At 38.1% G+C, this 24593-nt stretch overlaps 3 protein-coding genes across 3 annotated transcripts; 2 read left to right on the top strand and 1 right to left on the bottom strand.

Moving 5' to 3' along the window:
• Positions 1-1517: 1517 nt before the first annotated feature.
• Positions 1518-6941, top strand: gch2 (GTP cyclohydrolase 2). Its single transcript, XM_042397592.1, has 6 exons — positions 1518-2586; positions 3866-3975; positions 4761-4816; positions 5362-5393; positions 5523-5607; positions 6327-6941. The coding sequence occupies exons 1-6, from the start codon at positions 2295-2297 to the stop codon at positions 6454-6456; spliced, it is 705 nt and encodes a 234-aa protein (XP_042253526.1). The 5' UTR covers positions 1518-2294; the 3' UTR covers positions 6457-6941.
• Positions 6942-8450: 1509 nt separating this feature from the next.
• On the bottom strand, positions 8451-14017 carry cript (cysteine-rich PDZ-binding protein). Its single transcript, XM_042397521.1, has 5 exons — positions 13887-14017; positions 13436-13501; positions 11309-11363; positions 10943-11046; positions 8451-8937 (listed from the first exon to the last, which is right to left on the bottom strand). The coding sequence occupies exons 1-5, from the start codon at positions 13900-13902 to the stop codon at positions 8873-8875; spliced, it is 306 nt and encodes a 101-aa protein (XP_042253455.1). The 5' UTR covers positions 13903-14017; the 3' UTR covers positions 8451-8872.
• Positions 14018-15411: 1394 nt separating this feature from the next.
• Positions 15412-20988, top strand: pigf (phosphatidylinositol glycan anchor biosynthesis, class F). The gene is made up of 6 exons (XM_042397476.1): positions 15412-15565; positions 15677-15922; positions 17559-17650; positions 18894-19010; positions 19717-19825; positions 20604-20988. Exons 2-6 carry the CDS (start codon positions 15695-15697, stop codon positions 20715-20717), a joined length of 660 nt encoding a protein of 219 aa, XP_042253410.1. The 5' UTR covers positions 15412-15565; positions 15677-15694; the 3' UTR covers positions 20718-20988.
• Positions 20989-24593: the final 3605 nt, after the last annotated feature.

Genomic DNA, 24593 nt, shown 5'->3' with positions numbered 1-24593 from the left:
CTTATGACAAATGATCAATTACTGCACAAAATAATGAATGTTCTCTTTCAGCCGTCTCAGGTGATCTTAAAGAAAGAATGAAAGAAAGTCTGTCAAAACAAATGTGTAATAGCGTAATGGTGGCGCAAGAGGGAAAGTCACCAAAGTCATTAAAGGGACTTATGTCTGGGAACTATGAATATATCAATCCATCTGTTAGATGTTGCAATTTAACCCCCTAAAAGTGTCGACTTCATGGTGCTGGATGAAAAGCCAGGGCTTTACCAAAGTTAGTTAGCGTCATCCTCTGGAAATGAGGATTGTCTGAACAAAATTTCAATGCAATTCGTTAAATATTTATGAAGATATTTCAGTCTGGACAAAAGTGGTGAATGGACTGAGAGATTGATACCAGTAGTCAAACATTATTTACAGAATTTATTATTTTTTTTATTGCAGGAACAAGTTGAAGTTTTAGGAAGCATCTAGGTCAATAAACACCCAAAGTCCAAACTGTCTGTTGTCAAGTAATATACAGCTGTAACCCTTAAAACTGAGTTGACTATGGAGAATTTAAGGATCAGGAGAAAGAATTTAGGATTAAACTTTCCGTTGAAACCAATTAGTGAACTGTAAATTACCATAATGGTCACACATCACATTAAGGAAGAGAGAAACTCTCAGCCATAACAGGTTAAGATTAAGGAGGTTACGGTGTCATGAGCCTACCAGCATAATCGTCCTTGTTGGCTGATACTATGTACGATTGTTTTGACTGTTTGTGTTATGTACGGCTATGAAAAGTGTCATATGTGTAACTGTGTCAAGAACTGAAATGAATTTCAGTGTAAGCTGAGAATAATAAAGTGGTATCGCATCGTAAAACAGCCGAGAATCTAAAGCTCACTAATTAACACATTTTATTGTTTATTCTCAGGCATTTTACACCTTGATTCATGTTAACTGACTCTCAACAACTTGTAAATGAAGTTTAAGTGCTGGAGAAGACTCCCCGCCTATCAATTAAAACGTCTCTGACTCTACAACTTCAGTCCGGTAGATTATTCATTTTGACATGACATTATATTATAATTTTTGATGACACTGAAGCTTTATATCCTCCTCTTGCACCAAACTCTGCAATAATTTACATAAAATACAGTTTGCATGCAATTCTTTTCTTTTTATGTATGGAGAGTCTTACTTGTGACACATGGTCAATAAAATAGTTTTTGATTAGTTGAAAAAAACAACAAAAAACTGCACTCTACCGGCATCACAGAGTCATCCATGTTTCATCCATTATGATCCTGCAGTTGCTGAAATGAATTGATTATTTTACAGAAAAAATAATTGGAAACTTGATAACTGTTTCAGTCATTTTTCAAGCAAACATGCCAAAAATGGTTGCAGCCTCTCAAATGTGACGATTTTCGTCTTGTCTTCTTCTTCTTCTTGTCTTGTCTTATAACACTGTAAACTGAATATCTTTGTTTTGACGCTTGGTCAGACAAAACAAAAAATTTGAAGATGTCACCTTGGGCTGTGGGAAACTGAGATGAGCATTTTTTTTGTCTGCAGATGTGTCTTATTGAATACGGGTTTGAAATAAAGATGTCATAAAACTCTTGCATTTGTTCAAACACAAAGCCTCTGGTATATTTATGGAGATATTTATGTTATGGGAATATTCAGTTCACACCAATACAGCAGTAAATTATACCAGTGGATCTGCTTCAATGACTTCACTTGAGTAAATGTGTGTTTTAAGACTTCTGGTACTCTCCTCTTACCCTTCACACCTCTAGATGATCAATGATTTCTCTAGTGGATTACTGTGGACCTGCAGTATATTTTTCAGTCATTGTTTAGGGTTTATCAGATGGATTGGATTTACATGGAAAGAAGGACAGGAGGCCGAAATGCACAACATATCCACGTGAAGTCATAAGCCGCCCGTTTGCAAGAAAGCGGTCTGTAGAGTTTCTAGTAAACTAACAATCAGAACTAATGAATGGAGACAGCTGATAGGCTATTTGCCAAGTGATGAGAGATGCAGAAAATTAGGTTGCATGCCCTGCTCGGGTTGGGAGGGGGATTGCTCTCTGATGACCCCGCTGACGAAACTAGATATTTTGACGTAGGCGGCAACTTGACGAATCGGGAACGGATGCACACGCGGCACCGGGTAACGCCTTTATAAGCGCGGTGAGCACCGGCAGCAGGAGTAGCAGACCTGCTGGTTTACACAGCCTCAGGACGTCTCTCCATCTCATCTCCCGTCTCTTCCACTGAACATCCAGACGCGCTCCGACATGAACGGCCACTGCAACGGAAAGGTCAACGACGCCGTGGAGGACTTCCAGCGCAACAACAGCTTCAGCGACCTCATCATAGACACCAAGAGGTCCGCCGTGCACCGCAAGCACGAGACGTCCCGCAAAGTGGCGGAGGACGAGTCCCGCTTGCCTACGCTGCAGGCCGCCTACACCAGCATCCTGCGGGAGCTCGGGGAGGACACGGACCGGCAGGGGCTGCTGCGCACCCCGCTGCGTGCCGCCAAGGCCATGCAGTTCCTCACCAAGGGCTACCATGAGACCGTCGATGGTGAGTCAACAGGTTGATCTGGAAGATGCTCTTTGCAGTGATTAATGGGATATGATTACTCTTATTGGCTACAGTCAGTGGGTGATTGGTTCATTTTTAACGGGGGAGGGTGGCCCGGTGGGAGGGTTAGGGTCATGTAGGCTAACCCAATTCTTGATAGTATAGTTGCAATTATAATTTCAATTTAATAGAACTGCTATTAGGCTAAATTTTGTGTAGGCCTATTCTTTTACTGGATGTGGACATTAAACATCTTAATAATGCATATTTTTCAAAACAGACTAGTTTTGACTTTACCTTGAATAATGCAGACCAGCTTGACGCCCACTGCTACTACTATTATTATTAGTCATATTTCTATTATTTTTATTGTTGTTATTGTTATTATTGTTGTTGCTGTGCTTCTCTGTGTCTCTAAACCCAACCTGTCAAGGTATATGGCCGCTGACCTAGAGCCCAATTCTGCACAAACCTGAGTCAGATAAAGGATCAATGAGTCAAGCAGACTAGACTAACATATTTAACTAAACAGCCCCTCTGCCCCTGCAATCTCTCTACTACTAGGGGATGGAGAGGGGGGATGCATTTTGGTCATTTTGCTAAGTACGTGGATGGAACACCCCCACCCCACCCTTAAATCGCCTACTGGCTACAGTATTAAGAAGTTGTAATTGTTGACACTGTCTGAGAGGTGTGATTCAACTTTAAGAACTGCAACAATTAGTCCATTCATCCATTAGTCATTGAAATAAAGTTCATCTGCAACTATTTTGATAATCTTTTAGTCGTTTAGGTCATTTTTTAAGCAAAAATGCCAGATTTGATAGTTCCAGGTTCTTAAATGTGACTGACTGGATTAGAGACACAACAGATTTATTGATATTAACCATAATCGTCAGTTGCAGCCCTAATTGAAATAAACAGTGTTTATAATGTTTGTGCTCCTCCATAAATGTGCACATCTGGTAGACAAATTATTAGAAATAAGTCAACACAAGAACAACTAAAGCAGAGCTTCCCACAAAAATGATCACTTTTAGTACACTAGTATTTATGACAGAGATGTTAACAACAGCTGTCGTAGATGAGATACTATTCAAAACTCACAGGAAACTTCTCATTGATTTCCTGCCACAAACTTTACATTATTTTCAAATGAACCAATGTGACCTTTATTTTTCTGCATTTCCTCTCTATTTCTAATTCATGTTAAAGCTTACTGAATCAGTTAATTGGATGATATTTCTTAAAGCGTGTTTGTTTGTGCTTTTGCCCGCAGACATCCTAAATGACGCCATATTTGATGAAGACCACGAAGAGATGGTGATTGTGAAGGACATAGACATGTTTTCACTGTGTGAACATCACCTGGTGCCCTTTTTTGGGAGGGTAAGTCTGTATGTGTGTGTGTATTAACCTAATAGGAGTTTAAAGCTCCAGTGCGGGACTTACATATAAATGAGCCTCCACTTACATTCAAGCCCTTGCCAAACAAGTTAACACAATGCTAATTAAGCCAATCACCGCAATGTTAATCTCTCTGTATTTCACTTTATACAGAGTTTTAAAATCTGGTGTTTGGTGACTTTCCCATGCTGGCTAGATAAATGCATACTTGGCATGCTCCATGGGCAGAACATGCACACCAGGGACTTTTGCCAGCCGAGCCGACTGACCGGTTTGCCCTCTGCTAACGTCAATTTGGTTAAAACATATTAATCATGCGGCTCTTCTAGACTTTCCAAATGTTATCAGACCAAATGGATCAAATTCCGACAGTGAAACGAGTCATTTCACAGGGGTTGTTTGACACTTAAAACAATTTTTCCGCCATGAAAGCTGTAGCTGATGTAGCGACGAGGTAGGCTACAGCTATGACATAAGCACGCTCAACAGTGTTTTTGTAATTACTCGCACTGCCAGAGGGGAGAGACAAAAGTTCCACACTGCAGGTTTAAGACAATACATGCATAAATCAATCTTAAACACAAATAACTGATCTGAAACAATGTATTTGTCCAAGTTTGTGGATGTGACTCTCCTGTGTTTCTGCTTGTGAGCTGATGTGTGCGTTTTTTGAGCATATAATAGGGTCAGCACTGAATTGCTAATATTAACCAGCCTTTGCTCTCATTATGTGACCTCCGCTCACACTGGCTGTCATCTCTTTCCAGGTTCACATCGGGTATATTCCCAACAAAAAAGTGGTGGGACTGAGCAAGCTGGCAAGGTAACAAAACACACACTATACCCTCTTGCTGTCACTGTGGCTGTATGTTTCTGGTGTTATCTCCGGCTGGCTGCGTTCTTCTGTTATCTCAGTGCATTGACCTGGAGGCTTAGAGTCTAAGCCCACTGGCCATCATCTAGTCCCCTCATCGAGCACACTCACAGACACAAGTCTAAACTCTATCCGCTCTCGAACCATGAGAAAATCCCTTCGGACCTGTGGGAATCACCAGTTATCATCACAGCCTCTCTGTCAGCCAGTCTGTCTCCTTAACTCCCTTTCCTACAAATATCGCACCACCTCTGAATACACAAACCCAGAATAACAGCAAAGTCACTGAGGTTTTTAGACAAACTCGCTGTTGGTGAATCTTGCGTGAGATTCAGAGAATTCTGTAGGGTGAATCATTCACAGATGAAGGGTCTGTACAGTTGGATGGCCAGAGTTGAGGCTCGGGGTCAGGGGCCGATGCCAGTCTGTGTTTATCGAAAGATTAATCATTATTACGTTTGATCTTTAATCAGCTTGTGTTCTGGTTTCTGCAGGATTGTGGAGATCTTCAGTCGAAGGCTTCAAGGTACCAAAGAAATTATGCGATATTTGACTTTACATATAATCACAGCACTTTTCTTTGGTTTGACCCGAGAATTTGAATAAAATCTGGTATTATCTGTTCACGTATGTCCAATTATTTTGTTTCTTTCAGTTCAAGAGCGTCTGACCAAGCAGATTGCCATGGGAATATCAGAAGCTCTGAAGCCAAAAGGTGTAGCTGTGGTTATTGAAGCAGCGTAAGTACACACTCACACACCACCAAGATACTTCACATGAAAATGTGAAAATGTCATGTTTCCTTAATGGATAGGTTCACTATTTTTTATTAAGTCTGTCTTAAAACAACAGTCAGGAGCCCAAAGGAACACTGAAACAGGTTTTGCTCACTGTAATCGTTCTTCCTGCTAATACTGGCCATTAAAAGATACCCTCCAAATGCACTTAGAGTGTGATTGGGGCCAAATCCACAGTTGTCATTTTGTGCAAAAATGTATTTAAAAGTCTGAAGCTATTATGAGGCTTCATCAGTCTGAGTTAGTTAAATCAAGTAGATATATCTTCCACAGTTACAGTCTTTATAGCATAAGATTCCTTGTTTTTGTTTCCCTGTTGAGCTGCGATGGAAGGACAGTAATGAAAAGAGTGAATTTGGTACTAAGAAGACTGTAACTTTGAAAGATATCCACTTAATTTGACTAATCTTCATGGCTGAAGTTTCAGATAAACTTTTAGATTTTGTCCCTCCTCACTTACATTGTATGCACAGTAAGAACAGGAGGAATGATTACAAGAAAAACCTGTATCAATGTTCATTTGGCCATCTGAATATTGTTTAAGACGGACTTGAAAAACTGCGAAAACATATCATTTAAACACATGTTCTTTAGGTCAAATAAAGCATGTTTAGGCTGCAAATGCAGTTGAAAATCTGAGCCAAACATTTGCGTGTTTGCAGGCACATGTGTATGGTCATGCGTGGCGTCCAGAAGATGAACAGCCGCACAGTGACGAGCACCATGCTGGGCGTTTACCTAGAAGACCCCAAAACCCGGGAGGAGTTCCTGACCCTCACAAACCACGCTTAACAGGCGTCATACACCATTCACTCCCGAGCCTCTGTATACAGTAGCACACAGAAAGCTCTAGACTAAAAGCAGATCCGCATCTGACTTTAGTTTACAAGAAAATCATCATAAGAAAGCTGATGTTTGATGCATGATCCGAGCCAACTCTGGAGCTCACCTCAACACACTGAAGCCTGAAAGATTTCAGTCCTGCTGCTGAAATCCATCATATGAAATCACTGTGAACACAACAGGAAACATAGGGTGCCTTTGATAGATATTTTACAGTCTTACATGGCAAAATTGTTGTTATTAAGTATGAAACTTGGGTGCAATGTTGTAATGTGACAATACCTTCCTTTACTTTTTTTTCTGATGGGAATATCCTTGGTGCTTGGTGCAAAGTGGTACTCTTACACCTTACCTTGCTTTTATTATTGTATTTCGTATCCACTGATTGTACGAATTTAACAAATGGTCATTTATAAATACCTTTATAAAGTCTTTGTAATATATATACATATATATATATATATATGAAATTTTTAAGATACCAATCAAATTATTATTTCTGTAGTCCAAAGAGTAGAACAGATGGATGTACTGACTAGATTTTTGGTTTTATCAATGACCACTGTAGTATGTATTTTGAAGATTCTTTGCTTAAATAAAATGATGCAAACATTATGGAAGTTGTCCTTTGTGTACAACGATGAGAAGTAACAGCCCATGCAAAGTTAGTGTATTGAACAGTAACAGATAAATTGGCATTTCCATGCTACTTAAGTAAATCTGCTTGATTCTGCTGTTGATGTATACCGCAGTCCCAAAATGCATTGCAAAAAGCAAATATGGGGAGCTACTCACAGCTCCAAAAAAATAGATTGTGGATGGTGATGAGACAGCTCCAAAAGAGCTGTGTGTTATCATTTCCAAGTGTCAATGGATGTCTTTAAATGTCTTATTTTGTACAAACAACACTCCAAAACCCCAGAGATAATCAGTTTACTATCATGTATGACAAAGAAAAGCATTAAACTAGAGCTGCAACGATTAGTCAATGTTATTAGTTGCCAACTATTAAATTACTCTCCTCTATTTTGATAATAGATTAATTGTTTTGAGTCTCTGGTTCCAGCTTAAAAGTGATTATTTTCTTGTTTCTTTAGTTCTCTATGATAGTAACCTGAATCTCTTTGGGTTGTGGACTGTTGGTCAGGACAAAGCATCTTATGTGCATCTTGATATTTGGGAAACAGTGATTGACATTTTCCACCATTCTCTGACATTTCATAGACCAAGAAACTAATCGATTAACTGAGAAAATAATTGACAGATTAATGGATAATGATAAATAATTGTTAGTTGCAGCCATAAGGCATATCCTAAATACATTTTCAGTGCATTGAGGGCTCTGTGTTATAATAGGTATAAACTGGGATAATATTGTACTGATGTCCCTGAATGCACCACAACACAGAATAACTGGAGCCAAAGGGCAGTGATATAACAAGCAAACTCAGAATCTCATAAACCAGTTATTTAATTTAAAGTAGACTGTTTTTGTTTTATTTTTATTTTAGATCACTTTCCTAAACAGGTCACTGTGCTAAACCGGCTTCTGACATCTGACTCATTCCCTCCATCCAAACATTCGCTGTATTATCTGTATCAGCTGGAGACTGATGTTGTTTTTGTTCTGCGGTACGACTGCATAAATCAATAATGAGACGTAAAAAAAAGAAGTGTGCGCACATGTAGCTGAAGGCCTGAGGGAGAGCAAGGCCTTTAAATATCACGGGAGGAGCCTGTCGTCAGACAGACTGTGAACTATAACCTCTAATAGCACTGGGGGTCACACCTGACAGTGCTGCATGCTGGTTCCAAATATGATTATGTCACAGTAAACCAATTATTTCAGGCATACAGAACAAATGTGGGTATGTTGTGCGTAAGAGGCTAAAATGATATCCTTTATGCCCTCAGGCAGATGCACAGAATAATTCCTCATGTCCTCATATTGAATGCTTTAATTCACTCAAAAAAAGCAACACTTGATATATTACACACAGAAAACATTTTTAAAAAAAGCAAAAAAAATTCAGTCTAAGTATTGAATTTAAAATTAACACAAAACGTAGAAGCCTCAGGTTAAGAAACTGGTGATAACTGGTGGAGTATTTGGAGTTAACAGTGCTCGCCTGTGTATGGCCACTGTAATAATTGCAGTGGCATTGTATAATAGTTTATAATAAGAGGACAAAGCCATCTCCAAATCTCTTTCTTTCACTGAGGTGGGAAGAATAACAGTAAAGAGTTAAAGCTGTCTATCACAGGACATTGTGGGGAAAATGTGAAAACGATGACAAACATACACCTCAGTCCCATCCTTACATCAGTTCTTCTGTCACATAACTGTTCTCTGATCAGCAAACTGTCACACAGATGTCTGCTTGTAGTTCTTGGTGTCCAAAACTTTCTTTCCGCACATTGCACAGATTCCTGGAAAGACAAAAATATATATTGTCAACATTGTCAGTGGAGAGAAAACAAGATAAATGTCAATGTAAGGAACAGATACTGCACTTCTTGTATTATGTAGCACGTAAAAGGACTATACTAGTGTGTTTGCAGGCTTTAGCTTCTTAACTACTAGTCCCCCTTTTGAATGCATGCAACATTATAGATTTTCTATTTTTTGCTGTTCCAGGTAGGTGTTAATTATTCATGTATGCACAGCAAGAAAATCAGAAAGTTATGCAACAGTGAACAAGTCTGCACTAATTTTTGTCAATGTTAAATAATGATATACAGTAATGCGGATAGATATGAAAACTTTATGAATGTAACTTTGACAAAAATGAATGCAGACTTGATATTCACTGTGATAGATTGCACTTCAAACACTTTTACACTTTGCCTGAAACTGTTCAGCTTCATATTTACTCAATAGTATGTGTTATCTATTTTATTTACTCCTGTCTGATCTTATATAAGACCATTGACTGTATATAAATATATACTGTATATATTTATATACAGTCCATGTATAAGACATTTACTGAATGTCTGTTCATCCTGGACAGAGGATGTAGTAATTGTATGGATTGTAAACTCCTCTGAGAAAAAGTTTGTGATTTTGAGCTACTGTTAATAAACTTGACTCACACATCAGCAAGTTTAACAATATGCTGATTGATTTTCATACAGTGTGGAAATTAATAGAAACCAATGGATGCCTGGAAAAACATGCGCATTTCAAAAACACATCAGCATTGTTTGCAAAATGGTCAGTTGTGGTGTATCATACATTATTTACAATAAAAACATACTATATATATATATATATATGGTCTGGTCCTTTATTCTTGTCTCTGCAGTGTATGAACTGGAGCTGGTACTTAAACAGTGAACTGTTATGTATTATACTGCATGTGACTTCTCTGTTGTAACTCCCCTGTCATGAAGTCCACATGTGGACAGTTAAACACACAACTACACCAGCTTTATCTGTGACGCACTGAAGCTGTAAACACTGTGGTATTCATAATCCTTAACACTGTTTTGGGTTACGATTTGTGAAATGTGCAGTTTGTTGGAGTCCACTGCAGCTATTGTCATTTTTGGTGAACCGTCTTGGACCCACACCTCGGGTATCTGTAATGTTTAATGTGTGTCCGCTGCAGGTTTAGCTGGCCTGATTTCTGCAGCTGAGACCAACTGACCTGTTATTTGGATTTCATCATCCACTTTAAATATTAGACGTTGGCGCAAGCAAACAAATCTATAAAGTAACTGAACCTCTTAATTCTGACGGCGTATCTTCTGTTTATTTATGTATTACTATTACTCACTGTTGATCACTGATGTTTAGAGCTGCAATGATTAAACGATTAGTCGATCGACAGAACATTAATCGTGAACTATTGATATTGATAATCTGTTATTTGTTTTGAGAGACAAAAATGCCACATTTCTCTGGTGCCAGCTTGTTAAATGTCAATATTTTCTGGTTTCTTTAGACTCTATGTTAGAAAGCTCTGGACTGTTGGTTGGTACAAAACAAGACATTCTAGGTTTAATCTTGGGCTTTAGGAAATGGTAATTGACATTTTTCATTTCAAGGCATTTCATAGACCAAACAACCAATTTATTAATTGAGAAAATAATTGACAGATTAATCAATAATCATTAGTTGCAGCTCTGGATGAAAGACATTTTCAGATGGTATTCTCAGTGGATAAGTTGTGTAAAGTCATCTCTAGAGAAAGACAACAGGTTTACCACAGATAATTTCTTTCATCTGTATTTTAAAAAGATTACTTTTTTCCATTATTTCTTTAAATTTTAACTACATGGCACTACATGGCATGCTGCAGACAGACCAAAGGAAACTCACAAAAGAAAAAAAACACACTGTGAACCGAAACCTTGTGGAACATAAGCTCATCAGGATTTCGGCTCATTATAGGATTGAGAATCTTGTCCAAGGAGACTGAGTTCATACCTTTCTTGTAGGCGCAGCCCTGGCAGTAATGTGACCCAGACTGATGCACTGAGCTCTTGCAGATCCTACAGGTTGCAAAGCCTGTCTTGCTGTAAGGGTCAAACCTGTGAGGAAGATGCATTAGAGATCCATCACTGAGGATGAACTAATATGTTTTTCAGCCTTGTTGGCGGCACAGCTCAAGGGAATAAACGAACATGCTGAATGCTAATGTGCAACCATCAGAGTGAGTGGATAAAAACTACTTTTGTGTGACCTCTTGTAGAGAGAACAGAGACAAAAATGGTAATATTCCCTCACAAACAAAGTACCAAGTCACATGAAATAATGCTTTGATTTAGAGTCGGTCTTTGTCGAGCTACTCACCTGGCTTTCTTAGAAGTCAGCATCTTGTTTTCATTTAGCTTGCGCCCACCGCTCTCTAAGATAAAGATAAACATGATCATCTAAGTAACATTACATCACAATATGTCATAAAAAAACAAACAAAAGAAACAAAGAAATTTCAAATCGTTTGAAAAAAAAGATTTGTATGTATGATTTCCTCCAAAAAAACCAATATAATAAGAAAGAATGTCCAGTGTTTGTGGGTTTAGTAAATAAGGAAAATGTGAAGTGTAGATCAGACACAAAAAAGAGGGGTCAAGCTTATTTTTGTTGTCAGTAATTGATATTTGTACTTGCAAAAAATGGGTGTTTTGTATTGAAAACAAAAGTGAAAAAACAAATGGTCTTCATCATATGAACAATACATCAGTAGATTATACAGTCTGACGATGACCAGTTGACCTATCTGTGAAATTTGACTTTGTTGAGGCCAAAGTAAAGAGTCACACATGACATTGGGACCTAAATATTTCACGATTTACAAAACAGACCAGAAAGATCAAGGACACATTTTCTAGGTCAAACTGCTGAATACTGGGAGCAACAATGCAACTTGAGACTGATGATGTTGTTTGGGAGCTCCTGACTGATTTGAAGAACTGCCTGATCAGATATGCCTGATCTTACTTAAATGTTTTTCTACAAATCAGGCAACAACAAACATACACTTTCTACAAGTGTTTTAATATGCTCTAAACTTGAATAAATATACATGGTGCACAAGATGATAGGGAGACTTTCTCTTTTATAAGTACCAGTGCTGAAACAATTAGTTGATTAACGGATTAGTCGATCAACAGAAAATTAAATGACAGCAATTTTGATGATCAATTAAGCATTAGGTCATTTATTAAGCAAAAAATCCACATGTTCATAGTTTCAAGCTTCTCAGTTGTGAGGTTTTGCTGTTTCAGTGATGGGTTAATCCATTAATTGATTAATCAATTAACAGCAAAACAAATCACCAGATTAGTGGCAGCCCTAGTACACTGGTGGTGACATGAATCCAAGTTAAAGCTGTTATTCCTTGTTGACCTCCATTAGGTAAACTACTTACGACCACAAATACATCACCAATACTTTTTACAATTTGCATACATGCCTGCAGTGTAACAAACACTTCTATAATATTCATTGTAACATTCTATAAAATGTCAGAAAATAGTGAAAATACATGTCATAATTTCACAAAATCAATGGTTACATCTTTAAATGTCTTATTTAGTCTGAACAACACTCCAAAACCTAAAGATATATCAGTTTACTATCATGTATGACAGGAAAGTATTAAACCATCACATCTAAGAAGCTAAAACCAGCAGATTTTTGGCATATTTGCTTAAAAAAATTAGCAAAACAATTATTCAATCATCAAAGTAGATGCATATCAATTTTCTATCAATGGACTTCTTGATTAATTGACTAATTGTTGCAACTCAAATGAAATAATCTCTCTTTAAACCTAAAACTGATCACATCAGAGAGTTCATTCAAAGTGGCTTTGAAAAGACTATTAAGATGGTGTCTTAGTACTTTGTAGCGTGATCTATATTATCAAGAGAGCTTGGAGTACCGGTATGTAGACTTTTGGTACTGATATTACAGTTTAGTGTTGCATTGTGTTGTTTGTTGTATGTTGAAGGACAACATTGGCAATAAACTGTTTATGTCCATGTCTGTGTCCACACAGTCATTTTGTACAAAAAAACATTTTAAAGTTTATCTGAAGTTTATATGAGGCTTCAGCAGTCTGATTTAGTCATATCAAGTGGATATCTGCCATATTTAGCATCAAATTCCCTCTTTGTGTTTCCTCGGACAGTGTTTCCCTGTTGAGCTGCAGTGGAAGTATAGTAACAAAAAGAGGAACTTTGGCACTAGAAAGACAGTCATGTTGAAAGACATCTACTTAATTTGACTAATTTGGACAACTGAAGCCTCATATTAGCTTCAGATGGAATGGTTACAGCAAGAAAAACATGTTTCAATATTCATTTGGGCTCCTGACTTTTGCTCTAAGGCAGACTTATAAATAAATAAATATGAATTCAGCTACTGTTTATGCACGATTGCCGACGTTTCACTGAATCTGTGTCCTCAGTTTACCTGTTGTATTCCGTGCTCCATCCTTCCAAGTGTCAGGGGTGATGACTTTACCAAGCTTCTTCTCGCCTGAAACAATACATAAAACACAAATAGTCGACCCATATTAGTTTACTAATGTTTTCTGTTGTTTATTTGCTTTATAAGACACCTGTACGTAGGAGTACAGAAACTCAACTGTTCGAGAATTGTGTGGCAGCGGTAGTTTCCCAATAAAAGGATTGAACCTGACTCTTAGACTTGAGACTTTCTCGGATCCGGCTTATAAGTTTTATTTGGAGTAGCCTCAGTCAGCCATTCTTTAATTTCAAAAGTAACGAGGACAGTCATGAAAACAGTTTTCAGCTAAGCTAGCTTTCGAAGAACCTCCAGCCTTCGCTAAAATAACAATAATAATGATAAAATGAAGGTCAGGATTTGAAGATAGAGAGCATCTGAATAGTATCATACTTACACTTTTCACAAACCATCTTTCCTCTTGCCCGTTGTAAGCTGGGCTTTTAGACGGCAGGTCAAAATTCCAAAATGTTATGCTAAATGTTAGCTTGCTAGGTTGATGTTTGTAAACTTCCGGTCGTTTCTTCCTTTTGCTCCTATTCGCAGCAGTTTGATTGGGCAAAGCCACGACAATCTCAAATTTCATTGGCTCATAGTCCTGTCCGTCAGAGAAGATCCCAGGATACGTCACCTGCCCTTCTGTGATTGGTTTACGCGATGGCTTTGGGGGGGTTTTTTGTTTTGGTTTTTTTTTTTTACTCATGTACCTTTCTCAGGTTTGGTATTGACAGAAAAATGAATTCATATAAGCCAAACAAATGTAGACTAACTAGCAAGACACAATTTCAAGAACCAAGAGTTAATGTTACCAAGTATTATAAAAATGAAAAAAATAAATATATCAGAAATATCATGATGTTACCTTCCCTCAGTGAGGTGTTCAAGGGCATCCTTTCATGTGGAATTGAACTGGCATAAGATATAGTAAACTAGTGTAAACATTGTGTCAGTAATAAATTAAGAGAGGTTTATTTTAGGGTTTGTTTTATCCAGTAAATTGTGTTGGAGAGATAGACTGTATATTATATATAATTGTGATTTCTGTGTAACAGAAACTACTTGCCATCTGCTCTTTTATAGTACAGTGTATATACTAAATATTCTGGATGGAAGTTGAGTATTCTTTGAGGAGAAAGACTTTGTTTTGAGGGCTACAGGATACATGATATAGAAAGAATAACGGTATTTGCAAATTCAATTATGTCAGCTGTCTACAGTTAGATTTAAAGAATATAAATATTTATAATTATGATGACAATCTATACACAAATACAAAATTTCAGTTTGTGCTATGTGGGTCAGAGGTCAATAGAGGTTAAATCCATAGCAAGCACACATAATATCTTGAGCATAAAACTAAATCTATCTTAAGAATTAGATTCACTGTAATACCCTTACCACAAATATCAATACCAGCTGGTTCTTGGACAGCATAGATATAAAATGTATGTGTATATATATTGTGTATTTTATCAATTTAGGGACAGACATTGCAAATTAGCTTAGGTTATAAATGCTGTGGTATGTGGCATAAGTTCATGCTATATGCTTTTTTGTATTCATTTATTAATGAGTGCAGGTTTAACAGGCATCCTGTTGTGAAGAGTTGGTTCAGCATATTGCAGGAGCAATGTAATTCCAATACTCCCCCTCATTTGTTTATTCCAATTCCCCATGCTGTATACTTGTCCCTATACAAATAAATGTTAAATAAATTATGATTTAAGTAAACTAGTGTTCTCTTGATCCTTTTTGTTTCAGTTCAGTGTGTCAGCTAAGCTTAAATTTACTATGTAGAAACATTGGACTTTTATTGTGAAGGCCAAACGGAAAACGTGTCGCTCCATATTTACGGAAGAAAGGTCGAATCGGGATTCGCCGCGAAAGATCTCGCGAGAGTTATATTTTTAACCCAAATCATGATCTTTTCCCAACCCTAACCAACTGTTTTTTGTGCTTAAACCTAATCAGACCTTAACCACGGCATTGTCACATCATAAAACATAATTATTTTGTACTACGCGCACAACGGAGAAACAACGCATACAAATCTCGCGAGAGTTTCGCAAATCTAGGGTAACCATCAAGACACGACCGTCATTCATGGACGGCTCTACTTCGTGTATCTGGTGCTAGTTTAACATTTTAAAGCCTTTATTTGCATTTAGTAATATTCTTGTGTTTTAGATAGATACAGTAGCCATCATGTGGGACCATGAAATCAGAGCCATGGCGTCCACTCACGCCATCATCGCCGCCTCGGTGTTCATGGCCACCGTCCTACCTGCGGTGTTCGTCCCGGGCTTCTCGGTGTACGGTGCTCACCTGCTGTGGATATACTCGGTGTCCGCTGCGGTGATCGCGGTCAGTGTCGCCGTCTTCTGGCTGCTCGGCATCACACCGCCCACCAAGAAGCACACGGTGGGATACAAGGTGAACAGGGGGCTGAGGGCTGAGGAAATGTGTCTGTTGTACTTGGAGGGATAAGTTACCTGACAACTCCCTATATACTAATAGTTGTGGTTGCTTATTAGCATTGTGTATAAACAGTGGAAAGTGGAAAGTAACTAAGTACATTTACTCAAGTACTGTACTTAAGTAGCCTACAGTTTTTGAGGTACTTATCCTTTACTTGAGCTTTCCATTTGATGCTACTTTATACTTCCACTCCACTACATTTCGGAGAGAAATATTGTACTTTCTACTCCACTACATTTATTTGACAGCTTTAGTTAGCTACTTTTCAGATGAAGATTTGACACAATGGATAATATAACAAGCTTTTAAAATACAACACATTGTTAAAGATGAAACCAGTGGTTTCCAACCTTTTTGGCTTTTGACATCTTACAAACAGCAGTGTGTAGTCGGGGTCACATTTCACATGTCTATGAGTTGTTAACAGCTCCACCAAATAGTGATTTTTCCCTCTAAACTTCTCACATGGTTTCATTTCAATAAATGTTCAAATAATCCAATATTTCAGCAAAAAAAAAAAAAGATTAGACAAAAAGTCTAAAAACTGAAAACAGATTTGTGTATCAGATCTCCCATGAATCATCTCACAACCCCTCAGATTTATCTGGTGACCCTTTGGAGGGGCCCGACCCATAGATTGGGAACCACTGGACTAAACTAGCTAACTGTATATAAAGTAGTTGAAACTAGCTCCACCTCCAGCAGCTACAACAGTAACATGCTGCTCTAACACTGATGCTTCAGTATTAATAATCTAATGATGTCATATATAGTAATATATCAGTCAGAGGGACGAAACAAGTACTTTAATACTTTAAGTACATTTTGCTGATAATACTTATGTACTTTTACTGTAGGATGTAGGATTTTTCATGCAGGATTTCTACTTATAATGGAGTATTTTTACATTGCAGTATTTGTACTTTTACTTAAGTAAAGGATCTGAATACTTCTGTGTATAAAGTTTTGCAAGTTTGAGTGTGAGTGTCTACAAGCTATATTTTCAATGATATTAGTTTCTCTCAAACCTGACTGAATGTGCTTCACTTGAACTAAGTGGTCAGGTTCTTTTTGTAAGCTCATGATGCTTTTGATATTAGTAGAGGCCCAATCAGTACTTGCTCAGATCATATAAACTACAATTACAGTCAAACATACATGTAGAAAGTTAGATCTCTAAACAAAAGTCATCTTTTTCTGTGTTTTTCAGTTTAAATTGTGAAGTTTGGACTTATCACCCTATTTATTGTTATCTCATTAAGTTTATACAGTTAGGTAAACCCGGAAGGACGCTTGGTTACAACACCATTACACTATTCTATGCATCTTAAAGAAAACTTAGACTCTACATGCCTCCAGACACACCTGGCAGAGATCTGCACTCTTCTAGTTCTTATTTTGTTTATATAGAAATAATGGTGGATTGTAAATACTTAATGTTTTTGCTTTGAACCTGAATGAACCAGGACAATTTCTCAACAAAATGAACTTTTTCTAGCTCAAGAAACATCATCATGTCTGTGTATTAAAGGCTTCATCCATCAGTCTTTAGTCATTGTTTTTAACATCATTATTCACTTTCTCTCTGCAGCTGTCTAGGTTGTTTCGTTCCTGTCTCTACTTCTTCCTTTCGTGCCTGTTCTTCCATACTGTGTTGGTTCTCTATGGAGCTCCGCTGATCGAGTGAGTAGCCAGTGTTGCTTTAGTGCTGTGCTCATGTGTGTGCTTGAATGAAAGAGAATAATGAGTGACACATCTTCAAAAGAATCACCTGTAACATAAAATCACAAATAAACACATGGACAACAACTGCTTACAGTGAGTGATCACCAGTAATAATAGAGTGGTTATATGAATCTGCACACCCTGAAATTAGTTTTCAATTGATATTTATTTTTGTCATGATACAAATTTTCATTTTTTTCTCACATTGTCTGTATTAGGTTTTATACCATGTAACTGGTCAGTTATTATTATCACAGCCATTGTTTTTTTTTATAGTTCTTGCTGCATCAACAAAGATTCTGCCTGTACACAATAAAATAAGACTTTATTGATCCCCAGAGGGGGTAATTTCATGTTACAGCAGTGCAGGAAACAAGGTAACTGAACAACACAACAAAATAAAAAGCCAAGTAAATGGAATTCAATCTATATACATTATAAACATTATACATATTACAGTACTAGGCTGCATGCATGTAGAAATAGAAAAGTTATGCAAAATATGTGCATTAGTAATGGTTCTGGTAGATGTAGCAACATATAAATATGTATATGTTATATAGGTGAAGTATTGAATACAAAATAAATTAAATATGCAGTATTGTTACTTACATATACTGTATATATACAGTACCAGTCAAAAGTCCAGACACACCCCCCCTCACTTGAAATAGAAGGTGTTGTCCTGGGGAGGGGGGGTGGTGATGTTGGGTCTCCACAGCTGTTGTATCCTGTTGTTACAGTTCTTGTTGTACAGTCTGATGGCAGTGGGCACAAATGAGCGCCTGAATGCTCTTTGATGGAATTAGTCTGTGACTGAGTTCACCATAGAGAGGGTGAGAGTGGTTGTCAAGGATGGCACTGATCTTGTCCCTCATCCTCCGCTCTGCCGCTGCTTCCAGACTGTCCAGTTCCAGCCCACAGATTTGACCTTTCTGACCAACTTATTAAGTTTGCTGGCATCAACAGCCTTGATGCCTCCTCCCCAGCACATAACTGCAAAGAATAGTGTGTTCGCTACCACAGACTGGTAAAACATCCTCAGTAGCTTGTTGACTTGTCCTTTCTTGAAGACAGCATCTGTGTTGTCTGACCAGTCCATGTTGTATACCTGAAAGTTTGCACTGTTACACAGGGATATCGTGCTTTTTGCTATGGTGCTATTTGGTGCTTTGAGTCTTAAATCTCTGTGTTTTCTCAGATTCGCCTTAGAAACTTTCTCCCTAGCTGTACTGCTGACCTCTCTAACCACACTGAGGTGTCTCTGTGTCCTCGGCCCCAACGTCCAGGCTTGGATACGAGTGTTCAGTCGCCACGGGTAAGCCTGAAATCTGCTTCTCTTTCTGTTCCATGTGTTTATCTCTGTAAGTTTTGGAACTCATACTCCTAGCTTATATAATGTTTTACTTCTTAATGATGACTCATTAATTAATGTTGCCAAATCTCAGAGAAGACTTCTACTTTTAGGTCTGACAGCTGCTAAAAAGTTGTTAATATTACCCCATGAACTCCAGGATTCCCAGTGGATTCACTAATTATTAGATATCATCTCTCTGGAACTCTTTACAGCTCGAACCAGTGGTGCAAAGGGAAATACAGCTGACACCTTGTCCAAGGCACTGGAGAAAGTTAAATGAATCTATATAACCCAAATTGGGAAATAATATCAGTGATTATATGCAAATATTCATACCATCATCAAGGTTGTATTCTATGGAGCTTATTACGGATGTCTCCTCTTTCTGTCTTTGGTCTTTTTGGCACCCATGTGCCCTCCGGGGTGGGGGAAAGGGAGGTGGTGAAACTTTAAAGAGTTGGAGGAGCAAAGAGGAACCCTTCTAGGGCAGTTGATGAATTTCATAATGTACATGGATGAACAAGAATATGATGTTTGTATGCTTATGTCAGAATAATCTGTGTTCAGTATTGCAGATGTAAGTGGGGGCAGTATTGAAAAAAAATCTCTTTAAATGTCTTTTAAATTGAATATAACTGTCCTTGTTTTGCTTTATCTCTGGTTCCAGAGCCATGTCTGTGTGGGACACCTGTCTACAGATTACAGTGGCCTGCACATTGGTAGGAGCCTGGGTGGGAGCCTTCCCTATACCTCTGGACTGGGACAGGCCTTGGCAGGTCAGTGCACACTGGGAATTCCCTACCGAGGGATCTTTATCCTCATAATGTGACAGCAGTACAAGCACAGATGTTTCTAAAATTACAGGCAGCTCTATTTTGTGGTCATTTATGACACTCGATTCCAAACCTGGGGGGTCGGGACACCACGGAGGAGTCACAAGATAAATCTGAGAGGTTGTGAGATGATGGAGAGGAAAGTAGAAAAACATGTTTCTGTCACACAAAATTCTTGGTTGGACTATTTTTTTCTTGTGAATTATTTGAAATTTTAACCTCTTAGGGTTTTAATAAATAATAAAAAACATGTGCAAGTAAACAGAACTTTGTTTTAAGGCTAAAATGTTTAAAAGTGTGTCCCCAATAGCAGGAGTAATTGTAAGTTTTTACTTACTCCACAGTTTCCTGTAACAGTATTAAACCTCCATAGAGAGTGAACTCACTCAGGCTTTCCGCTCCAACATAATAACTATTAAATCCATTATTTATGACAAAAAAAAGAAAAGATTAAAATTATAATTGCAAAGGGAGCACTCAATAAAATGACTGGAGAAAATGCAAATTAGAAGTAGACTGTGGTAATTGGGGCATAACTCTAGATGACACTGTATTTTTCCTTTTAGAAGTTCCTCTTTAAATTAACTGAACATTAGAAGTGGAGACATACTTGTGGGTAAAAAAGATGTCTGATAGTTTAGCTCCTCTTCATCTATCAGAGCAACGGTGAAGCGTTTAATCACACTTCAATCACCAGACTCACTTGTCGTGCTTTTTCTAGGTTTGGCCTGTTTCCTGCAGCCTGGGCGCCATGATCGGCTTCCTGACGGGGCTTGTTGCTGCTCCTGCGTGGATCCACTATCATCGCAAACAGCTTACCTACAAGTGCAAGTGATGGACAGATATATAAATGTGTGTTTGAATGTGACCAAGAGGGTATTTCTTGTACTCCTTTGACTTTTTTTTGAATTATTTATTAGGAACATTCACTCTGTTTTCTGCCAGTAGGAATGATGATTTTGTAATAACGCATCATTATTTTTTATGCATGAAAGCTGAAAATTGTTCCTGAAGATTTTTGACATGAATAAAAACATTTCTTCTGTAACAATGTGCACTTTTTTTTTAAATAAAAGGTTAGGAGTTTATAGATGAGATTTCCTCAATATAAAGTGACTTGTTTTTGAAGGATTTAATCTACAAATGCTCAAACCTGTAGGTGGAGCTGTTGGATCGCCGTGTGTGTGTGTGTGTGCGCGGGTGTGTGTGTACATGCAGACGAGAGAGTTTAAATGAAGAGAAGAAATTGAGCCTCACACTCAATTGCAAAGTAATACAATGCAATCAGTATTATGGTTGGGTGGTCATTTATTGAACTACTCTGGGGGGAAAGTTAGAAAGTTAAAGACAAAGTGTAATCGTACTGCAAAGTGTACTTTTCTTCTGGCACACACACACACACACACACACTGACCCTGCTGTTCTGCACCTGAAGCCGACTACTGATGAATGCTGTTCCTTTTTAAACAATCGTTAATCTTGCTCCAACTCTATTTCAAAGCCCTCCTCCTTCTCCTTCTCTTGCTCTCATTCTCATTCCACCTTTTCATGTCCTCAGGCAACCATGCTGATTTACTTTCATTTTAGGGACATTAATTTTCCTCTTTTCATGCCGCCCACATCTCTTGTTCTCCCTCGCAGCCATTAACTACAATGAAACTTGCATTTTCTGTATGAGTGTCAAATTGCAAGTAAATGAGGGATGCAGTTTACCGACGGTATAGAGACTTGTAGTACAGTACAATGTAAGTAATTATATTCAAGAAAAAAAGCAAAATATGTGAGAAAAAATGGAAAAATCAGTCATCTTAGCAGTGTGAAATTTGTTGTCTTGTATTATTGGCGTTATTGGACAGTTTGAGTGTAGAGCCAAGGGCAGAGCTGCAAATTGATCCTGTGTTTGAACTCTAAAAAACATAAGGTTATTGCCAAGGAAAGGCTGAGAAAATCAACCTGGAGGGAAAAACACATTTTCAGGAACAATACAGTGAGAATTTCAAAGCCTTTTAAGTGGCATACATACACTTACAACACCCATCAGCACACGTTTTTCATGCTTCAATCTCTCCATCGCTCTGATGAAATTCAATTTGACCTCATGCTGTTACCTCCATTATCCTTCTTCTATTTTCCATTACGGCTCTGATACATCATTACCTGTGGAGAGAGCGGAGGAAGTGGCAAGTTGGGCCCTTAAAGAGCAAAAGGTGCAATCAAACTGATTTTGCCCTAACTTGGGCTAAATCTCAGCCTGATTTCACCTCCGGGGCCCTCTTGTAGTGTGAATGTATTTTTTTCAGGAGCGCTAAGATGATTCATCCATGTCACTGCGGAGGGGCATGTCACATCTGGTGGTTTTCTTATAGGTGTAATCAATGTATATCCAGAAATCTGGATGGAGTTGCTTTGTTCATGTCCTCATTTCCACTTGTAGTTGTTTCACCTGCGAGACGAGCACAAGGCCATTTGTTCTCTTGCAGCACGTACACACACAAAAGCTGCTGCCTCACAAATTGCTCCCCTCATTCAATCTCAGAGAACTTTATTTATTCATTATTTGTTCTCAGGCTGTGCTATTGAGGCAGAGCATTGTGAGGAGAAGTAATTTGTCACTCCCTACACCTCCTCCCTCCCCAGTCTTTTCCGCAAGGCAGTTGTAGCCAGAGCTGTTGTGTTTCTGCATTGTTCCTCTGAGAAGGGAGAGACATAGTAGTATACTCTGAGTTAATGTCCATTCTCTGCTCTCTGTGTTGGATAGTTTCACCCAAAATTAAACCTGCATTTTTAAAGAACAGCAATGACTCAAAGGGTATACTCTGAGTGCTGAAAACACTGATGATTAACATCCAACTTTGCAGCTCTAAACAGCTTTTTTAGCCACTTTTGACTCATTTTGGTTTTACAGCTTGCAAATTTTTAATAAGGTTCAGTCTCAAAGCTCTTATTAACTCTGTTTCCAGCTACAGCAAGCAACCATTAGTCTAATGGTTCTCAAAGTGGGACCCCCAGGGTCCTTGAGGGGGTCCCTAGCAAAAGGGGAATCATTTATTTTTACTATAATTCCATCCATAAGTAACACAATGACAGAATATATGACTATTCATACACTTTCTGTAATAAAACATCTAAAAGCAAAAATCTTAACAGATGGGGGTCCAAGGTCTAATTTGTGTCAGTTTAGGGGTTGATGTGAAAAAGTTTGAGAACCACTGCTTTAGCCCACTCAACACTACCCAGCACCAAACTTCAGACTCGCAAATTTAGCATCTAGCTGCTGAGGAAATTCAAGAAAAACATCTAACGAGCTAAAGAGACAGATATCTTTCTCAGGAGTTGGTGTAAAAACACCCCAGTGAAAATCAGTGTGGATATTGGATTTAGCTTCGTCTGGTGAAACATAACACCAAATTAATGTTATTGTTGCTCTGCATCAGTTCGATGTGAAAATAGTTTGCTGACAGTCAGCTAGAACAGTTTTATAAGCCAGGATATTGTGTTAGCTGTGTGTCTGTCAGTTTGTTTTGATGTTTCTCTGTCCCACAATGATTTACCATTTCCAATTTTTTGTGATTTGCAACAGCATAGCAATGGTCAGCCATGGAAATCAGCCTAACTCCAAACACACACCTTCCTTAATTTCTCATTCAGAACACACAGAAACAAGAGGATCAACCAAAACACAGTAGAGACAAAGAAAAAAAACAAACAATACTGAGAGACAGAACAAAAGGGCAGCTGCCAAATAGAAACCAGCCAACTTCTACATCATCCTTTTGCTTTTGCATTTATCAAAGAACTATATTCCTCACTTACTGCTGTCTAATTAAATATCCTTTATTACATTCTTTTATATGCAGGAACTTTTCCCAACACTGTCACCTAATCTTGATGAGGAAGACCTCCAGGCGTCTTCCAGTTCCATATTGCTGTCTGGGTCCAGTCCTTCAATCATTGATGAAAAACAGATAGTAGCTCACAAAATATATAAATAAAATATAAAGTTACAGACAGAATCTGCAGGCCTGCAGCATTCACAATATAACTCTTATATTTAAGAGTTGAAGACTGTTGAAGACTCTAAAAAGTCTTCATCCACGTGTCCACAGTGTATAGTGCACCCTCATCTCTCCATGCACACAATTTCATATTTTCTCTTTTAAATTTTTAGTTTGGATCAAACAATCCCGCCCATCATGTGTAGAATTTGAAATGTTCTGACATTGAATTTTGATTTAAATTTCACTTTTTTCTTCTGGTGACTCACACTCTCAATGTAACAGTCTTCCTCTCACACACTCACCTGCCCCCTAGTGGCCAAAAATCAATGAGTGCAGCTTTAAAGTCTTGAATAAAAACCTGAGATTACGCTGATTCTGATATAAGATTTGAGAAATAGCGTGTTTTTGCATCTTTCACCGTTATGTTGTAATGAAGTAGAAACTCCTTTATAGCCACATATTGGACCAGAGGACTGGTTTTGTTCCACCTCCGCTCAGCCTTCGTGCACTCTCTTTTATAGCTACTAATACTTTTAATTTAACCAAGGTTGCAATTTACCCTTCGCTTTAACTCTGTTTTTGAGGGAGCTACTCTAAAGATGGACAGCATAAATAATTAAAGGGGTCAACTAGGTCATTGGGCCAGAGTTGACCCCTTCACGCATAAGTAGCGGACTGCGATTCACAGGTAAAAATGATGTGTTTGTGGTCAG

The sequence above is a fragment of the Thunnus maccoyii genome, chromosome 20 (genome assembly GCF_910596095.1).
Source record: "Thunnus maccoyii chromosome 20, fThuMac1.1, whole genome shotgun sequence".
NCBI lineage: Eukaryota > Metazoa > Chordata > Actinopteri > Scombriformes > Scombridae > Thunnus > Thunnus maccoyii.
The sequence above is the reverse complement of the archived record's forward strand: the minus strand, read 5'-3'. Positions and strand labels throughout refer to the sequence as shown.